This window comes from Marmota monax, unplaced genomic scaffold (assembly GCF_021218885.2).
Source record: "Marmota monax isolate L192 unplaced genomic scaffold, Marmota_monax_Labrador192_F-V1.1 WCK01_AAM20220418_F8-fsc00012, whole genome shotgun sequence".
NCBI lineage: Eukaryota > Metazoa > Chordata > Mammalia > Rodentia > Sciuridae > Marmota > Marmota monax.
This window is the reverse complement of record NW_026695227.1, coordinates 13905836-13925620: the sequence shown is the minus strand read 5'-3', so window position 1 is coordinate 13925620 and position 19785 is coordinate 13905836. Positions and strand designations below refer to the sequence as shown.

Genomic DNA, 19785 nt, shown 5'->3' with positions numbered 1-19785 from the left:
TCACTTGGAGAATGAACAATAGGTTACTGAATGATCAATGGGTTATAGAAGACATCAAGGAGGAAATTAAAAAATTCTTAGAGATAAATGAAAACACAGACACAACATATCGGAATCTATGGGACACATTGAAAGCAGTTCTTAGAGGAAAATTCATTGCTTGGAGTTCATTCCTTAAAAAAAGAAAAAACCAACAAATAAATGATCTCATACTTCATCTCAAAATCCTAGAAAAAGAAGAGCAAAACAACAGCAAAAGAAGTAGAAGGCAAGAAATAATTAAAATCAGAGCTGAAATTAATGAAATTGAAACAAAAGAAACAATTGAAAAAATTGACAAAACTAAAAGTTGGTTCTTTGAAAAAATAAACAAAATCGACAGACCCTTAGCGATGCTAGCGAAGAGAAGAAGAGAGAGAACTCAAATTACTAGCATACGGGATGAAAAAGGCAATATCACAACAGACACTTCAGAAATACAGAAGATAATCAAAAACTATTTTGAATCCTTATACTCCAATAAATTAGAAGATAGTGAAGGCATAGATAAATTTCTTAAGTCATATGATCTGCCCAGATTGAGTCAGGAGGATATAGAAAACCTAAACAGACCAATATCAATTGAGGAGATAGAAGAAACCATCAAAAGACTACCAACTAAGAAAAGCCCAGGTCCCGATGGGTATACAGCAGAATTTTACAAAACCTTTAAAGAAGAACTAATACCAATACTTTTCAAGCTACTTCAGGAAATAGAAAAGGAGGGAGAACTTCCAAATTCATTCTATGAGGCCAACATCACCCTGATACCTAAACCAGACAAAGACACTTCAAAGAAAGAAAACTACAGACCAATATCTCTAATGAACCCAGATGCAAAAATCCTCAATAAAATTCTGGCGAATCGGATACAAAAACATATCAAAAAAATTGTACACCATGATCAAGTAGGATTCATCCCTGGGATGCAAGGCTGGTTCAATATACGGAAATCAATAAATGTTATTCACCACATCAATAGACTTAAAAATAAGAACCATATGATCATCTCGATAGATGCGGAAAAAGCATTTGACAAAGTACAGCATCCCTTTATGTTCAAAACTCTAGAAAATCTAGGGATAACAGGAACATACCTCAATATTGTAAAAGCAATCTATGCTAAGCCTCAGGCTAGCATCATTCTGAATGGAGAAAACCTGAAGGCATTCCCTCTAAAATCTGGAACAAGATAGGGATGCCCTCTCTCTCCACTTCTGTTCAACATAGTTCTCGAAACACTGGCCAGAGCAATTAGACAGATGAAAGAAATTAAAGGCATAAAAATAGGAAAAGAAGAACTTAAATTATCACTATTTGCAGATGATATGATTCTATACCTAGCAGACCCAAAAGGCTCTACAAAGAAACTATTAGAGCTAATAAATGAATTCAGCAAAGTGGCAGGATATAAAATCAACACGCATAAATCAAAGGCATTCCTGTATATCAGCGACAAATCCTCTGAAATGGAAATGAGGACAACCACTCCATTCACAATATCTTCAAAAAAAATAAAATACTTGGGAATCAACCTAACAAAAGAGGTGAAAGACTTATACAATGAAAACTACAGAACCCTAAAGAGAGAAATAGAAGAAGATCTTAGAAATGGAAAAATATACCCTGTTCATGGATAGGCAGAACTAACATCATCAAAATGGCGATATTACCAAAAGTTCTCTATAGGTTTAATGCAATGCCAATCAAAATCCCAACGGCATTTCTTGTAGAAATAGAGAAAGCAATCATGAAATTCATATGGAAAAATAAAAGACCCAGAATAGCAAAAACAATGCTAAGCAAGAAGTGTGAATCAGGCGGTATAGCGATACCAGACTTCAAACTATACTACAGAGCAATAGTAACAAAAACAGCATGGTACTGGTACCAAAACAGGCGGGTGGACCAATGGTACAGAATAGAGGACACAGAAACCAATCCACAAAACTACAACTATCTTATATTTGATAAAGGGGCTAAAAGCATGCAATGGAGGAAGGATAGCATCTTCAACAAATGGTGCTGGGAAAACTGGAAATCCATATGCAACAAAATGAAACTGAATCCCTTTCTCTCGCCATGCACAAAAGTTAATTCAAAATGGATCAAGGAGCTTGATATCAAATCAGAGACATGCCGTCTGATAGAAGAAAAAGTTGGCTACGATCTACAGTCGGTGGGGTCGGGCTCCAAATTCCTCAATAGGACACCCATAGCACAAAAGTTAATAACTAGAATCAACAAATGGGACTTACTCAAACTAAGAAGTTTTTTCTCAGCAAAAGAAACAATAAGAGAGGTAAATAGGGAGCCTACACCCTGGGAACAAATCTTTACTCCTCACACTTCAGATAGAGCCCTCATATCCAGAGTATACAAAGAACTCAAAAAATTAGACAATAAGAGAACAAACAACCCAATCAACAAATGGGCCAAGGACCTGAACAGACACTTCTCAGAGGAGGACATACAGTCAATCAGCAAGTACATGAAAAAATGCTCACCATCTCTAGCTGTCAGAGAAATGCAAATCAAAACCACCCTAAGATACCATCTCATTCCAGTAAGATTGGCAGCCATTATGAAGTCAAACAACAACAAGTGCTGGCGAGGATGTGGGGAAAAGGGTACACTTGTACATTGCTGGTGGGACTGCAGATTGGTGCAGCCAATTTGGAAAGCAGTATGGAGATTTCTTGGAAAGCTGGGAATGGAGCCACCATTTGACCCAGCTATTCCCCTTCTTGGTCTATTCCCTAAAGACCTAAAAAGAGCATGCTACAGGGACACTGCTACATCGATGTTCATAGCAGCACAGTTCACAGTAGCAAGACTGTGGAACCAACCTAGATGCCCTTCAATAGACGAATGGATAAAAAAAAATGTGGCATTTATACACAATGGAGTATTACTCTGCATTAAAAAATGACAAAATCATAGAATTTACAGGGAAATGGATGGCATTAGAGCAGATTATGCTAAGTGAAGCTAGCCAATCCCTAAAAAACAAATGCCAAATGTCTTCTTTGATATAAGGAGAGTAACTAAGATCAGAGTAGGGACGAAGAGCAGGAGAAGAAGATTAACATTTAACAGGGATGAGAGGTGGGAGGGAAAGGGAGAGAGCAGGGAAATTGCATGGTAATGGAAGGAGACCCTCAGGGTTATACAGTGGAGGAGGTAGAGAGAGAGGAGGGGAGGGTGGAGGGTGGAGGATGGGAAAGGCAGCGGAGCACAACAGACACTAGTATGGCAATTTGTAAATCAATGGATGTGTAACTGATGTGATTCTGCAATCTGTGTATGGGGTGAACGTGGGAGTTCATAACCCAGTTGAATCAAAGTGTGGAATATGATATGTCAAGAAATTTGTAATGTTTTGAACAACCCACAATAAAAAATTAAAAAAAAAAAGACTCAATTTGTTGTTTATGCGCCATATGTTTTAAGTCTTCAAGTTTATTGGCATTAATTGGTTCATATTTGTTCATCATCCTTAAAAGTTTTTTAATTTAAATTAATTTTACTTTTTAACCAATGCATGGAAATAAAAATAATTTGTACACATCAATGGGGTGCCATATGGAGTTTTGAAACGTGTAATTCTATAATGTTTAAATCAGGTTAAACATATTTGTTCCTTCAAATCGATTATGTCTTTATGGTGAAACATTCAAAATCCTTTCTTCTTCTGTTGAAAGTTAAGGTAATATTCCTGTTACCATTAGTCATACTACTGTGCAAGAACATACGGACAAATGCAGAACACTTCATGTTTATATGTCACCTTGTGCAGAGCCATGCTAATTTTCTCTGTATCATTCTAATTTTAGCATATGTGCTGCTGAAGCTAGCTCCTTCACCTTCTTTTTCTTTCTGTGGTATCTTGGCTTTCTTATCCACTTTTTATTCTTAATACTGTTTATTTTTGTCTCTCTTCTATCTCAGTTTTGCCAGAGATTTATGTATTTTTCATTCTTGTAAAATAATCTCTTTTTGTCTTTGTTGGGATTCTGGATTTGTTTGCTATTTTATCATATGTATTCTACTGTTTTCTAATCTTTTATGTTGACAGACTTTTGAAGAAAATTTAATGGTGTGATTCCATTCTAAGGAGTTGAGTGCCACAAATTTTGACAAATTGTATTTTTATTACTGTTTAATATTAGTTATTTTTAAAATTTTCCATTATGATTTTCTTTTTCAACTCATAATTTCTTAGGAGTGAGTTTCTATATTTCCAAATGTATTGAAATCTTTGCCTTTAAAAAACTGAATTCTTTATTAACTTGTGACAAGGGAATGTGGTTAGGATATTGTAATTTCTTCTAAATTTATTGAGTCTTGCTTTTTGGTCTATCATACCTTCAGTTTTTTTAAAGTTCTAGATAGAATTGAGGAGATATGAGGTATGAGATTCTTTATGTGTGGCTGGTGACTCAGATTTACTAATTATGTTTAAATCATCTATTTTTCTAATATTTTTGTTTTCTTAACAGCAATAAATGAGAGAGATTTGTTGGCATTTCCTACTGCAGTGGTAGGCTTATCAATTTTACCCTGTAGTTCTATTAATTTTTACTTTACTCATTTGGAGGATATTTTATTAGATGCTTATAAATTTACAATAATAATAATTATTATTTTTAACTACAAAGAAACAATTTTATCAGTTGAAAGTTATTTTCTCTCACTTCTAAAAGTATTATTTCTTGTGTTTGGGCTTCCATTGCTGCTGTGGAGAAGTTTTCTGGTTTTTGAATAACAGCACTTTAATTGTGAAACTCCAGATACATGTACATTAAACCTTCTATTACTAGTATAGCATTAAATAGTATGTGTCTATTAATTTCTTTTTCATATTTTCTATATCTGTGACCTTGTATTATATATTGAATATCGTCTTTAAATGTATCCAAATATCTCTTCAGGTGTGTCTCTCAATTTCCCAGTTGAATTTTTAATATGTTATTGGTGTATTATAGTTGTACATGATGATGGGATGTGTGTTGTGTATACATGCACACAGTGTAACAATATAATTTGGCCAATATCACTCCGGCACTTCTCCCCACCCCCCCCATCTCCCACTCCTTGGTCCATTTCTTCTAGTGATCTCCTTTAGATTTTCATGAGATCTACCCCCTACTTTCTTTTCCTTTTACCTCTCTAGCTTCCACATATGAGAGAAAACATATGACCCTTAATCATCTGAGTTTAACTTATTTCGCTTAATATAATGGAACATTCTAGTTCCATCCGTTTTCCTGAAAAACACCATAATTTCATTTTTCTTTATGGCGGAATAAAACTCTATTGTGTATATTTACCACATTTTCTTTTTTCATTCATTCCTTGATGTATACCTAGGCTGCTTACATAGTTTGGCTATTGTGAATTGTGCTATTATAAACATGAGAATGCATGTATCACTATAATATGATGATTTTCATTCTTCAAGATAAATACTGAGGAGTGGTATAGCTGGGTCATATGGTGGATCCATGCCTAGTCTTTTGGGAAACCTCCATATTGATTTTCATATTGGTTGCACTAATTTATAGTGCCACTGATAGTGTAAAAGTGTTTTTTTTTCTCCACATCCTTTCCAGCATTTATTATATTGTTTTTATTATTATTATTATTTTGGTATTGGGGATTGAAGCCAGGGGTGCTTAACTATTGAACCACCTTTATTTTAAAACAGGTTCTTGTAAAGTTGTTCAGGGCCTCACTGAGTTGCTGAGGCTGGCCTTGAACTTGCAATCTTCCTGCCTTAGCCTCCCAAGCTGCTGGGATTATAAGCATATACAACCATGTCCTGCTTATTTGTATTCTTGATGAAGTCCATTCTGATTGTCTTGAGATGAAATCTCAGTGTAGTTTTGATTTGCATTTCCCTAATTGTTAATGATGTTGAACATTTTTTCATATATTTGCTGGCCATTTGTATTTCTTCATTTGAGAATTGTCTATTTAATTCAATTGCCCCTTTATTAATTGGGTTATTTGATTTTGTTGGTAAATTTTTTAAGAATTTTTTATACCTTTATTTAATTTATTTGTATATTCATTTGTATATGGTGCTGAGTATTGAACCCAGTGCTTCACACATGCTAGGCATGCGCTCTACTACGTAGCCACAACTGCAGCCCCTGGTACAAAGTTTCTTGAGTTCTTTATGTATTTTAAACATTAATGCTCTGTCAGAAGAGTAGCTAGCAAAGATTTTTCTCCCATACTTTAGGTTTTCTCTTCACATTCCTAATTTCTGTTGCTGTGCAGAAGCTTTTTAATTTGATGCCGTCCCATTTATTAACTCTTGGCCTTATTTCCTAAGCTTTAGGAGGCACCAGTTGAATTTTTAATGTCAAATTATTATACTTTTTTATACCCAAAGTTTGATTTTTATGCACATCTATTTGGCTATTTTTTAAATGATGTTTTATTGCCTTTTAATTTTTGCCATTCCTTAAGGCTACTTTATATTCTATATGTAAGACTTCCAGGACCTGAAGAATTTTGGTGTTTCTTATTCTCATTCATGTTCTTCATTTTATTATATTTTTGATCATCTTTGATTATGAGTTCATATCTTTTTTGAATAGGCTTTAGAGAAAATTTAGGTTTGGAGAAGAATTTCACAGAAAATGAATTCTCCATTCTTATTTCTGCCTATTATTAACATCTAGTATCAGCATGGTACATTTGTTACAATTGATGAGCCAATAATGATACGTTTTTATTAACTGAAGTCCATCATTTGGTTAGGGTTCACTCTTCGCCTTATAAAGTCTATGGGCTCTACAAATGTATACTCTCATGTATCTACCATTACAGCATCCCACAGAATAGTTTCACTGTTGACAATTCTCTGGGCTTCACCTATGTATCTCTTCCCACTGAACTCTGGAGTCCTTGGCAACCACTGATCTTTTTATTACCTCTGTAGTTTCACTTTTTCCAGAATGTCATTTAGTTATAATCTTATAAGATATAGCTTTTTCAGACGGATTTCTTTGACTTAGCAATATATATTTAAGAGCTTTTCATATTCTTGATATCTATTATTATTATTATTTTTAAAATCTCCGTATACTAACTAGCCCACTGTATGGATACACTACTTGTTATGCATTCCTCCATTGAAGGTTATCTTGGTTGTTTACAATTTTGGACAATTGTAAATGAAGCTACTCTAACTGCTTTTAGGCAGGTTTTGAGCCCATCTCTCTCTCTCTCTTTTTTTTTTTTCTGGTTGTATACAGAGTATATTCATGCCAATTAGTGTCTTCATACATGTGCTTTGGATAATGATGTTCATCACATTTCACCCTCATTTCTAACCCCATGCCCCCTCCTTTCCCCTCCCACCCCTCTACCCTATCTAGAGTCTGTCTATTCCTCCCCTGCCCCCCCCCCCATTCCACTATGAATCAGCCTCCTTATGTCAGAGAAAACGTTCGACATTTTTTTTTTTTAGGGCGGGGCGGGGGATTGGCTAACTCACTTAGCATATCTTCTCCAGCTCCATCCATTTACCTGCAAATGCCATGATTTTATTCTCTTTTATCGCTGAGTAAGATTCCATCATGTATATATGCCATGTGTTTTTTTATCCATTCATCTACTGAAGAGCGTTTAGGTTGGTTCCACAGTTTAGCTGTTGTGAATTGTGCTGCTATAAACATTGATGTGGCTGTGTCCCTGTAATATGCTGTTTTTAAGTTCTTGGGTATAGACCAAGGAAAGGGATTCTTCTCAGCAAAAAGAAATCTGTGAGGTGAACAGACAGCCTACTTTTTGGGTGCAAAATTTTACCCCTCACACATCAGATAGAGCACTAATCTCTAGGGTATATAAAGAACTCAAAAACCTTAACACCAAAAAAAAAAAAAAAAAGAAAAGAAAAAAACCAAATGACCCAATTAATAAATGGGCCAAGGACTTGAACAGACACTTCTCAGAAGAGGATATACGATCAATCAACAAATAAATAAGCCCATATCTTTTGATCTGCAGACCTCAGAGTTGAAATGGGATGTTTTCCTCTTTAGAATGCTTGCTATTGCCTCAGCCCGTTGCCAGGGGGCGCTGCTAGTCTGAAACCATGTTACTCCCTTTCTGCACACCTGTCCTAAGGCAGAAATTTTGGGTTTTAGCTCCCCAAACTTGACATTTGTTCAGGGCTTCCTTAGTTTCTGGGTTTAGAAGTAGTATTGTCATTTGCCTTCAGGGATACTTATTCTGTAGCCTTATATATTGGAGCTCCCTTGATCTGATTTCTTGTTACTTTTTTTTTTCCCTTAGGAGATACAGGGTGGGATCTTGGAGAGACCTTTGTTTTCTGTGATCCCAGAAATATACTTAAAATAGGCTTATATTTAGAATCTAGTTGTTTTGTAACAGGAGGGTGATCTGCAATTTTAAGTTTTATATTCTTGCAGAAGTCCTTAGGATGCATTTAATTAGGTGTTTAGTGGAATTTTTGTTATGAACTTACATTTTTTGGAACTTCATATGTGAAGTTCTTCTGAGGCCTGTGTTTAATCTAGATAATTATATTTGATTCTATGAGGCACCTTGGGATATTATATTCTGTAACCACATCAAATACATTTTTGGTTTGGACTCTGGAGAGCTACTTTATTAGTGAGAATTCTGCTCCCAAATGGAGTCAAAGAGGGCTTGTCTTTTTATACGGGGGGCCTCAAGAGCATTTCCCCACCTTTTTAACTTCATCCAGAGTCAAGGCCAAGACAGGGACCCTTTTGGTTCTTCTATGCTACATCTTTTCCTGATTTATCACCACGCTGTCTCTCTTTGATATTTTTGACTGTGAGTCAGGGCTTCTGATCAGACCTTCCTTCCTTGGATTTCATTCTCTGTTTCCTTTCGTGTATGTGTGTGTGTGTGTGTGTGCGCGTGCGTGTGCATGCATGTATCACATTAAAACTTGGAATCCAGGTTATTATGTGTATACTGAAGCCTTCAAGGCCAACAATGAATTCAGTGCTTGATTATTGCTTTGAAACTTTTATGTCCTTTCATGGTTTCTGGTCTCTCTACTAAAAACAGGTATCTTAAATATTTTATCTGTCCCTTTTAGATGTTGTATAGGAGGGGTTTCTCCGAACTCTACTTCATCATATTCTGTTTTATGGTTTTTAACAATAAATTGCTCTTCTGTATTTTGAGCTGTATATTCGTCCTGGGATATCTGTTCACTGATGGTAGGTTTAAGAAATGTGGACTATGCATGAACCTCCTCTACTTGATTAGCTGTTGTGTTTCTCCAGAGGAAAATCCTTCTTCGACACATTCTGTTTGAAGTATAATTTCAGTCCCTTTGCCATCATGCTCACTCGCTTTTGTGTACACTTCAATTTCTTATTTCCCTTCTTAAAGTTTGATGTCGAGAAGCCAATATAATATTCCAGATATGGCTCTTGCCCTTAAAGAATGAGTGCATAGAATGAACACCCTTGGAAGTGTGTGACAGCAGTTGACTTGGTGCTGAGCTGCATGGTATGGAGGAAGGCTGGTTGGTGTGGGTAACAACTTGGAGAAGGGTTAGTTCAGACATGTAAGGTAGACCTGTTTGAAGGATTAGTTAGTGAAATACTTGCAGCAGTCAATTAAAAAAAAGTGATTTCATTAGAAATGACTGGAAATTGGGAGACTCTGAAGATTCTTGAGTAGGAGGTGAGTATATTATCTTGGACATTTTTTTTTCCTGGGCAGAATTCAGGAGAACAAGTGATCAAAGTGGGGGAACCAATTAAGAGCTTCTTGCACAAATTCACGTGTGAGATTTAAAAAGCCCAAACTGGGGATGTGACAGTAGAAATATTTGCGGATTGAGAAGCCAGGAGAAAGGTACATTCATTAAGGGATTACTTTAAAAAGAGGAAAAGTGAGAAGCTACAAAGTTACTAACCTATACACAGTCACATAATCTGCATTATGCAAGGAACCATCAGGCAAAGCCTGTGGCAATGTGTTGTAAACAGAATGAATAAATCACAATATCAATGGAAACAGCCAGTAGCAGGCAGCATGCACTCTTGCAGGCCTATACCAATAACAGTTCTTTGTTGTTGAGTAAGTCTCACAAAGGCTCTAAACACAGGGCCATTGGCATTGTTTGCAAACAGCTCATAATGGTCTAACTTTGTGCCTGCTTAGATATCAGAGGACCAGATAACATTAATGGGATTCTTCACTTTTATAATAGAAACATGTTTCCAATAATCTAAATGTTCTTCTCCCCTTAACTCTAGATTCTGTGTACTCTGGGCAATAAAGGTGAAGTGAAAGCCATCTATCAAAACTACATATCTCAGTATGTGGCCCAAAATTATCCCATCATTATGGTTCATCTCTTATAAATGGGGAGGAGAATGGGATGGATTTGGTCCTCTAGTGACCCCGTTGCATCCCTAGGACCTATGTGCTTTAATATCTAGAATATGTCGCAGTGTTCCCCTTCGTTAAACTTCTTTTCCTGGGCATTAAAAAGACAGTACCTCATTTCTGAAAGCTTAAAGGCTAGAGTGTAACAAGTTGACAATGTCAGTAGCATTAGAAGCAATTACTAATTCATCACATTCAAATATGTGTTGACTTCTAAATATAGGAAGGAGAGATTAACTCAGGAAACCATATCCGAGTGGGTTAAGTCAGGATTGCCCTTTGCATTCACCCATCTCTTTATTTAGGCTGGAAAAGCAGGTCACTTGGACATCACAGTGCTCCTGAAAGAAGTCCTTGCTCTTGTTATTTATTTAGGTTGTTATTTATTTTTCTTGCAGTGAATTTTCTTCTCTATTTGCATGTGGATTTGTGTTAATCTCTTTATCTATCTACTCACCTATATGTGGTTTCCAGCGCTTAAAAAATTACTTATGATTTTCTATACACAATTTCATAAAAATTTTTAAATGAAACAATTTAAAGTCTGATATTTAACATCTATCTAGTTTTTACTTAAAGGACTAATTTTTTCATCTTCAAGCTTTCTAATTGGTTCTTTTTCAAATCTATCCAGTTTAGATTCATATCTAAACTCTTTTCCTTCTGAGCTTTTTTTTTTTTTCTCCTCTTAATGGATAGGTGATGTAAGGAAAAGAATTAACTGAAAAATGTCCCCAGGGCTCACTCTGAGTTGCCTGGACATCGAGCTGCCTGGGCTGATAGGAATGGTAGAGGTAGTCCCTCACCTTCAAGGTGCTGTACACTAACTCAGCTTCTCATGGGACCTGGGACTTCTGCCCCCATCAGTCGTCCAATTTCTATGAGCCCCACAGTTGGTGTCCCTAAGCAGTTTCTATAATCAATGGCTCAGACAGTTGTGAGTTCTTCCATTGAGAAGGTTACTCTTAAACTTGCCCAGTAAGAAGTTACTGTGGGAGTTAGGAGAGCAGTTACTTGGAAATCTAGACCATACTGGCAACTGGCTGAGCTCCCAGTGTTTCTCTATTGGCTGATGGGAGAATGGAGGACTCATGCCTTATCTTTTCTTGCTGATGCTCGGCTTGTAGTTTCCTCTTCTCCAGAATCATTGCTTACCCTTGTTGAGGGATGCTGTGGGGCCATCCCCAGTACTGTTCCTTGGTGCAGCAAACTGCGTGGAGCCACATGGCATGAGTGATGTTGTTCTTCCTTGTCTCCATGGTTGTTTTGCACATACCTATTTACAAGTCCTTTCAAAAGATTTCTTGACTGCATTTCACTGGGAAATGATAGTCTTCTTATTGTTGAGATTTTGGGTTGTCTTTCTTAGCAATAACATCCATGATAGGCATTGGATTTTAGTCAGTAGCTTTATCTTAATTATTTCTATTACTTCGTATACATAACTATTTATAGATTTATTCCCTTCTTCTTTGTCTCCTTCCCCATCTCCCTTCCTCCATTATTCTTTCTCTATTTCTTTCTGGCACACCTTCCCTGTGTGTTGATGTGTCTATTATGTCTGCATGCATTACTCATTAAAAGCAAAATCTGTATTCTGTTCTTTGCTTACCACTTTCAGTCTTTTCTTTGATAAAGCAAAACGAGGAGGCAAATCTCTTTAGAAGGATATCTTGAAAGACAATTCTACTTTCCCCAGTAGGGGTACTTGATTTTTCATAGTGGGAAAATAGTTCTACATAAACACTGTTTCTGCAGCACAAGTTGCGATTGAGGAGGTGACACTTGACATCAGGGACTGGTGGAATGTTGAGTCCTCATGGCCTAGTACAGAAAAGAGTTCTTGTGTTTTAAACAAGCCTACTACTTGGCTTGACCAATACAGGATGCCAGGGTAATTTCATGAAAAACATTAATTCTATAATTTGGGCAGTGCTTTCCTTTGATAGAATCTATTTTCTTGTCTTTATATTCTATTTTTACTCCAGAACTCATTGTTTAGTTTATCTTATTTGTTTATGTCACAGTACTTATCCTTGTCCTTATGTCTGAGCTAATGTTAGTGAAGGTGATTGCCAGAGATATGGATCAATAGGCCCTTCTGTCTGACATACTGCTGAAAAATAATTTTTGGGTTTTACCCAAATGCTAGTTTTATATATTCTCATTCTATTTAGTTGTAATGCAAATTCTTAAATGTAATGCTTACACTTCCTGAATTTGTTATTTAAATTACTTCCACAAGAAGAATCTTCTTGTCTTCTACCCTATATTTAAAATTAATGCTGTTTTAGCAGGAAACTTAGTATTTCCCTTCATGTTAAAAGAACAATTACTATCTTACCCTTTTGTTAAAGAAATGCTTCCACTTATTTTTAATTCAATACAGGTTATTAATGATTAGATTCCTAAGGTTCTAAGATTCTTGGTAAGTGTCTTACAAGGGAACAATTGAAGTTGATACAGTCAGATCAGCACAGGTTTGTCACTAGATCAGGTGCCAACATTTCTGTCATGACTGCTTGATTAGGGCAGTTACTTGGTTGAGAGTGATTCCTTCCTGCCACACATTCGTTCAGTGGCCTCCTCTCACAGCCACTTCTGTGAGGACTGTAAGAAGGATGCTTTCTTCACATGATGCCGCAGGTACCAGAAGTGGTTTCTGGGGGTATGATACACGACTGTTCTCACTTCCCGTATAGTGCTTTGTTACTGTCTACCACTCTCATGACTAAAAGGCCGCTCGTTATTTCCATGTTTTATAGAATTCTGGTGAGGTTTTAGCCACCCCTTAGTTGCATTGCAAAATTTCTGGGATAAGCTAGATGTGGTAATTGCATATCTGTAGTCCCAGTTACAGGGAAGGCTGAGGCAGGAGGATTGCTTGAGGCCAAGAATTTGGGGTCAGCCTGAGCAACATAGCAAGACTCCATTTCTTTTTTTTTGAAAAAAAAATATTTATTTTTTTAGTTGTAGTTGGACACAATGCCTTTATTCCATTCATTTATTTTTATGTGGTGCTGAGGATCGAACCCAGGGCCTTGCTCATGCTAGGCAAGCGCTCTACTGCTGAGCAACAATCCCAGCCCCAAGACTCCATTTCTTAAAAAAAATGAAAGAAAGAAAGAAAAACAGCTTTTCTGTGATGGCAATTTCCTGTTGCATTATGACAGCCATTATTCGTTTACAGTGAACATATCTGTCACTGATATATTCCCAGTATTTCCTAATATCTCTATAAAAGAGCATACTGTCCAGGGGCATGTGCTTTTTGTTACTTTATTTCTCAGACAAACAGATAGTAAATTTGGGGTGTTTTCTTGGATATCAGATTAAACATAATCAAATACCATTTAAAATTATATCAAATGAGTCAGAAAATTCATTGTATTTGCAGGAGGACAGGGTGTGTGGGGGAAACAGGTTTAGGGTCAAGTTAGGAGTGTGTATACTTACTCTCTCAAAAGGAAGGGATTTGGGCCTGGGTTGAGGGAAGCCTGAGGGAAGTCATCTGCCAATAAGGGAGACACAGCCTCCTCAGCCCATTGTAAATCTTGGTCCAATCCTTTCAGCAGCCCTAGGCACTTCTTGGGGAAGCAGAAACTGTCAACCATGAGCTGGAGGTGTACAATAGTGGAGTTTTTGCCTTGCACATACGAGTCACTAGGTTAAGTCTATCACTACAAAATACAACAAAAAAAGAAATGGTCAACCACGACACCATGATGGTCCAGATTAATTTAAGTTCAGACACATAGATCTAGGGTATTTTAGGCATTTTGCACCCCCCTAAATGACTAGTAGGTGATGGTACTCTTAGATGGGAGGGAGAAAAAAAACCTATCATCCCCATAAAAGGCTCTTATTCAGTTGTCTGAAGAGGGTAAACATTTATTTTGAAGTATTAATTAAATTATAATCTGATTGATCAATAAAAATATGAAAGACTGATTATTAGATCTCTACCCATGTTTTAGAGGGGGTGAGCAAAGGAGAAGGAAGGCACTTGACATCTGAGATGTGGGGACCCTGGATGGTTAATGAAGCCCCTGATGGGGCTGAAGAGTGGTTACATGAAGGGAAGGCTGGGGATCCAGATGGTGACCAGAATGCTTTGCCATCTTGCTGACTTGACAACTTTGCTGAGGAAGGACCTCCTTAAACTTCAGTGGGGTGGGGAAGAATAGAAGGCATGCATTGAGCTATTTTAATCGTGCAGCTGCAGTTGCCGGCAGCTCTACATGGTAGGATTTGGAAAGTCCTATTTTTAAAAGCATGATTGCCCTTGCTTAAATTAAGAAGCTGGGTCCCCACGAATTGGTGCCAGTGTTAGCTGCCATGTAGTCCATATGATACTATTTTATTACATTACTTTTGCTGTTGATACAAAAGAGTTTCCTTGCTCCTTCCCTACCCACACCCAATTAAAAAAAAAAAAAAGAAAAATTTAAAACTGGGGAGAAACCTTTGTTTAGAAGCAGAATTCACTCTCTGTGTCTCTGCCTAGAACCCTGCTACCCACCCAGTATCTAGACTCTTCTTGCTGTCTTGTTTCTGAACCTACTGCTTTTTTATTGTGGTACATACTATACAATTAAAAATATAGCTGCTTCTATAAAATCACTTAATTAAGCTATTTCCCATATTCCATTAGAAGAAGTAAATTTAGGTTGTCCAGATGACAGGAAGCAATTATAATAAAGTACTAGTGCTGTTGGAGCTCCATATTTATTCTTCGTCACCCATTGTCAGGGGTCATTTGGGTGTGTTCTGTAAGTGTGGCACTGTTCGCAGAGTTAGACATTTTTCCTGGACTTGCTCAGCATTTTGCACTTTTCTAGTGTTTTGTCATTAGAATTAAGTTAGAGCTTTGTAGATCTGGTTACTTCAATAGGGCTAAGGCTGTGAAGGATATAAAAAATACAGTTGATTTCTGCCCTTTTTGGAGGAAAATTCTTAAAACATGCTTGTTTAGAGCATTTGCAAAATAAAATAATAAAAACCTAACTGTAGGTACATTGTTTACATATTTCTTAGATTCCCCTGATGACTCACTTGGAATCATCCAGATGTTCTTTGGGTTAATACTTTTGTTCCACTTAATTATGTTGCATTATTTTCTGAAATTAAAAGGGATTGTTTATTGAATTCTCCAGTGTTGTCTCCTTGCGTTGACTGCTGGCAATTTTAAATTAAAATCATTATTCTTCATGATTCCCATAGTTAACACAGCTTAGCATTGTCTGAGTCTTCCCCTGGGTTGAACTAAAGAGCATAACTTCTCGTACCGTAGTACATTTTGCCCGAGATCACTTTTCTTAAAACAAGTCTGTCTTTTTATTCAGGTCATTGTTTGAAAAATGGGCTTCAATGTATTGGCCAAAACTTTGCCTGCATTTTCGACTGCCTTCTTTAAAAGTCTATCTTTGGAGCTTTGTCAGTCCTTAGACTTGGTAATATCTTAATCTTGATTTGTGGTATAGATTTGATTTTCCTTAATATTTCTTCCAGAAAAAGAAAAACATCAAACAGCCTTATAAAAATTCAACCTCTACCTTTGAGATCAGAAAAAGGAAATTTAATTATATTTCTACCCTTTTCAATTTCTACCTCTCATCAATACATTCCTTTTGGTATGAAGTAGAAACCCTAAGTGTCTCATTCTCTGACCTACAGTCTCTTTCCATCTAGAGAGTTTCCATCTATCTTAGCCACCTGACCTGCCTTGCCTCTTCTATGCTAGCTTTGCTTACAAAGACAGGTTAATATTTTCTTCTATGACTTTTTAGGATTCATTTAATGTTTAGAGTCTGGCAGACAATGTTTCAGTTTTCCCCTTTACCTGGAGTGGAGGTTTCACTGTTTCGTGTCCCTCCTTGCATTTATTAGGATAACTAGGGGAAACAGCCCTGAAATCAGCCTTAGTAAGCTTTTGAATGCTTTCACCATTTGCTTTTTTACCTTTTGCAGTTGCAGTTCTGTTGAATGAAAAAGAGACGATTGGTCACAAGGTAGAAGGTAATAGGGAAGAGTATCACACCACAATAAAACAGAGAATGGGGCTTAACAAAAAATGGGAATGAACCACAGTCTCAAATGCTGGAGAAAGTTTTGGCAATTTTGAATCATTAGCATGTAAAGCAATCAATGTGGCCTAGATTATTCTTTTGAGATAATAGTAGAATCAATAATCTGAGAGGCAAGACTGCTTTCCAGGGTGGGCAGTATCACTGAATGTGTTTGAGTAGCCTCCAATTGACCATATTTTAAAGAGATGAGAAAGAGTAGAGGGTAGAAACTAGTTGTATATAAGAAATAAGACTGAAGCAGAACAGAGGAGGCAGGGAATTTTCAAAATCCATACATCAAAAGTTTTGTTCTCTAAGGAAAAGGAGATAGGTCAGTTTGTGATAGTGGAAATTTTGGGTTGAAAAAGGGAAAAGTAATTTATGGAAATTTCCTTCTGCTTAATAAATGGAATAGGAGGTTACCTGCTAAAGTGGAATTCAGATTGGGAGGCTTGGCACAATATTTGCAAGGAGCAAAGTGAAAGAAGAATGCAAAGCTGACAATGAGTGGTGCTGGCTAAACCCTTACCAAGTCACTCTGAGGCTATAAGGTGGTTTTTTTTTTTTTGTACCAGGGATTGAACTCAGGGAAACCCACCACTGAGCCATATCCCCAGCCCTATTTTGTATTTTATTAGAGACAGGGTCTCACTGAGTTGCTTAGTGCGTCATCATTGCTGAGGCTGGCTTTGAACTTGAGGTGCTCCTGCCTCATCTTCCCCAGCCGCTGGGATTACAGGGGCTTGAAGCTTTTCATCAGAATTGTTGGACCAGCAAGCAAAGTATTTTTTTCCCCTTGGTTTGTATTACTTTTATGATTCATCCTGGAGCACAGTAGGAAAAATAGCCCAGGACAAATGAAATTATATTGGTTGGCCTCATGTTATTTTTCTTAATTTTTTCTGAGCTTGGACTGGGGTCCTCTGTAACTGAGAGTCCCGTGCCTTCAATAGTCAGGAGTTTAGGGTGTTTTTAATCCAAGTTGAACCTGATGTTCATCCCAAGTGTAATTTTGAACTTAGTGTAAATGAGAGAGGTAATGGCTCAGTCTTGTGCAACCTGTTCCGTCAGTTCTTGCTGTTTTCTGCTCAGCACATGTGCCTTTTCTCACTGCAGTCCCTTTGGCTAAGATGACTTTCTGCTCTGACCAAGTTGTCCCCCTACTGCCCAGGCATCCCCTGTGCTTAACTGGTTTCTACCTTTGAAAACCTTGGCTTAAACTTGACTTCTTTCATAAAGGTGTCTAAATTGTAGCCATTCTCTTTCTTTCTCTGAGTAGTGAAATCTGCTCGATTCAAATTTACCCTTTTTTTACTAGAGCTTTCTAGTTAAACATAGTAATTGGGTTCATCTAGACAAACTTCAATCAATTTTTTATTTTCTTACTTCTCCGTATTTTCTTAGGTAGGCTTTAATTTTGTTGGAAGAAGGGTCATATCTTTTATTTATTTTTTGATCCATTCACCATAGTCTAGTACCAGATATGTACTGTTTTAATTTAAAATGTTCAATATGGAATTATTTATAATCACTTCTATATGGTTATTACAATAGTTAATATTTAAAATATTTGCATTCCTTATATTTGTTTTTTATAATGCTTCAGATTAATAATTATTATAAGTAAGTGTTTTTGGTGTTTCAGGCATTAAGCTTTAGTAATGTTGGTAATTTGAAATACTATTTATAATTAAAGTTTTATTTTCCTGCATTCATTTTCATGGCTGTGTACATGCTTGGGTGGCCCCAAGTCGTGACTCTTAAGGATGTCATGGTAACCTGGCAGAGAATCCTTGGGTTAAGTTGTTCTTTCTTCCCTTCCTGAGATGTGTTCAGCTGTTATGATATGCTCCTTCACTCTTTATTTCATTATGGGTTATCCATGATGACAAAATTATATCTTTTTTATGCTCTGAATTTTTACTGTTCTTTTTCTAAAGACAACATGAAACCATGATATTTTGAAATATACACATGTATACACACAAATAGGTACATATATACACTAGCATTATATAATAACTTTTATTTTTAAATACAGTTCATTAATTATTAGTAATATCATTTATCTTATAATTGGGTTCTTATTAGGCAGTGGTAATTTACATGGCTTACTCAAGCCAAGGAGCTTTTTATTCAATAAAGAAAATACAAAAGAAAAAATTTAGGTTGAAAAATAAATTCATTAAAAATAATCACAAAGTATATTTATTACAACATAAGTTTATTATCAAGCTACATATGGCATAAAATACATGTTTTTGTTTATTTTAGGAATCAAATATTTTAAGTCCAGTGCAAGATGGAACAAAGAAACCCCAGATTGACAGCAATAAGAGCAATAACTACAGGATTGTAAAGGAGGTCAGCAAATTTACAATATCTTTATATAGGATTATATTTGCATGATATTAAATAATTATCATAAATAATTGTTGCTTATATGTTATATTTATTTAATATTGTTGTTTATAATGTTTACTTCTTTTTAAAGATTTTGATCAGGTTAAGTAAACTCTGCATACAGAATAAAAAGTGTCGGAATCAACATCAACGATTACTGAAAAATATGGGGGCTCATTCTGTGGTGTTAGATCTTCTGCAGATACCCTATGAAAAGGTTTGTCCTTAAATACCTTTTTCTTTAACTTTGTATTTTGATACAATTTTAAGTGTATAAAAAAGTGAAAGAGAGCTTTTCTTCTCTTTACTATTTGAGATTGAGTCCCCTACCTGATCACCGTCATCTTGGAGCCAGTTAGTGTGTATTTCATGCAAAGACATGGTTCTACATGACCACACTACAGCCTTCCAAATCAGGAGGGATATGACATTTTGCTGTCACCTAATCCCACACACCATTCAAATTTCTCTTTGTCCCGGGAGTGTCCTAATTGACACAAGGATCCACTTTAGAAACATGCAGTTTGGGGTTGTTATGTATTTAAATTTTCTGGTGCTGGAACTCTCATGTCATTGATACTTTTAAAGATAGCCACTTATCTTGAAGAATGGCTTCTAATTTGGGTCAGCTGTTATGTCCTCATGGGATTAGACTCAGTAAAGCATCTTTGATAGGAACATAGCAGAAGGATGCTCAGTTCTTCTCATTGCTTGCTAGTAGGCAACACATGATTTTAATTGCCCCATTATTCATGATGTCAGCTTGGATCACTTGATTAAGGTGGTGACTGCTTGGATTCTCCACTGTGAAGTACTCACTTTCCCTTTGTGATTATTAAGTATTTTGTGGAGTGAT

The 19785-nt window shown here is 36.4% G+C and overlaps 1 protein-coding gene and 1 non-coding gene across 5 annotated transcripts in view; one reads left to right on the top strand and one right to left on the bottom strand.

Annotated features, from left to right (window-relative positions):
- The window catches only part of Itpr2 (inositol 1,4,5-trisphosphate receptor type 2), a 518501-nt gene that overhangs the window by 212261 nt on the left and 286455 nt on the right, over nucleotides 1–19785 (top strand). For all 4 annotated transcript variants that reach the window (XM_058576367.1, XM_058576366.1, XM_046435433.2 and 1 more), the window contains 2 exons: nucleotides 18801–18890; nucleotides 19021–19146. In XM_058576367.1, the coding sequence (XP_058432350.1) occupies nucleotides 18801–18890; nucleotides 19021–19146 (216 nt within the window). The remainder of the gene's footprint in view (nucleotides 1–18800; nucleotides 18891–19020; nucleotides 19147–19785) is intronic.
- LOC124087491 (U6 spliceosomal RNA) lies at nucleotides 3797–3899 on the bottom strand. Its single transcript, XR_006850082.1, has one exon. It is a non-coding gene; the product is annotated as a U6 spliceosomal RNA (small nuclear RNA).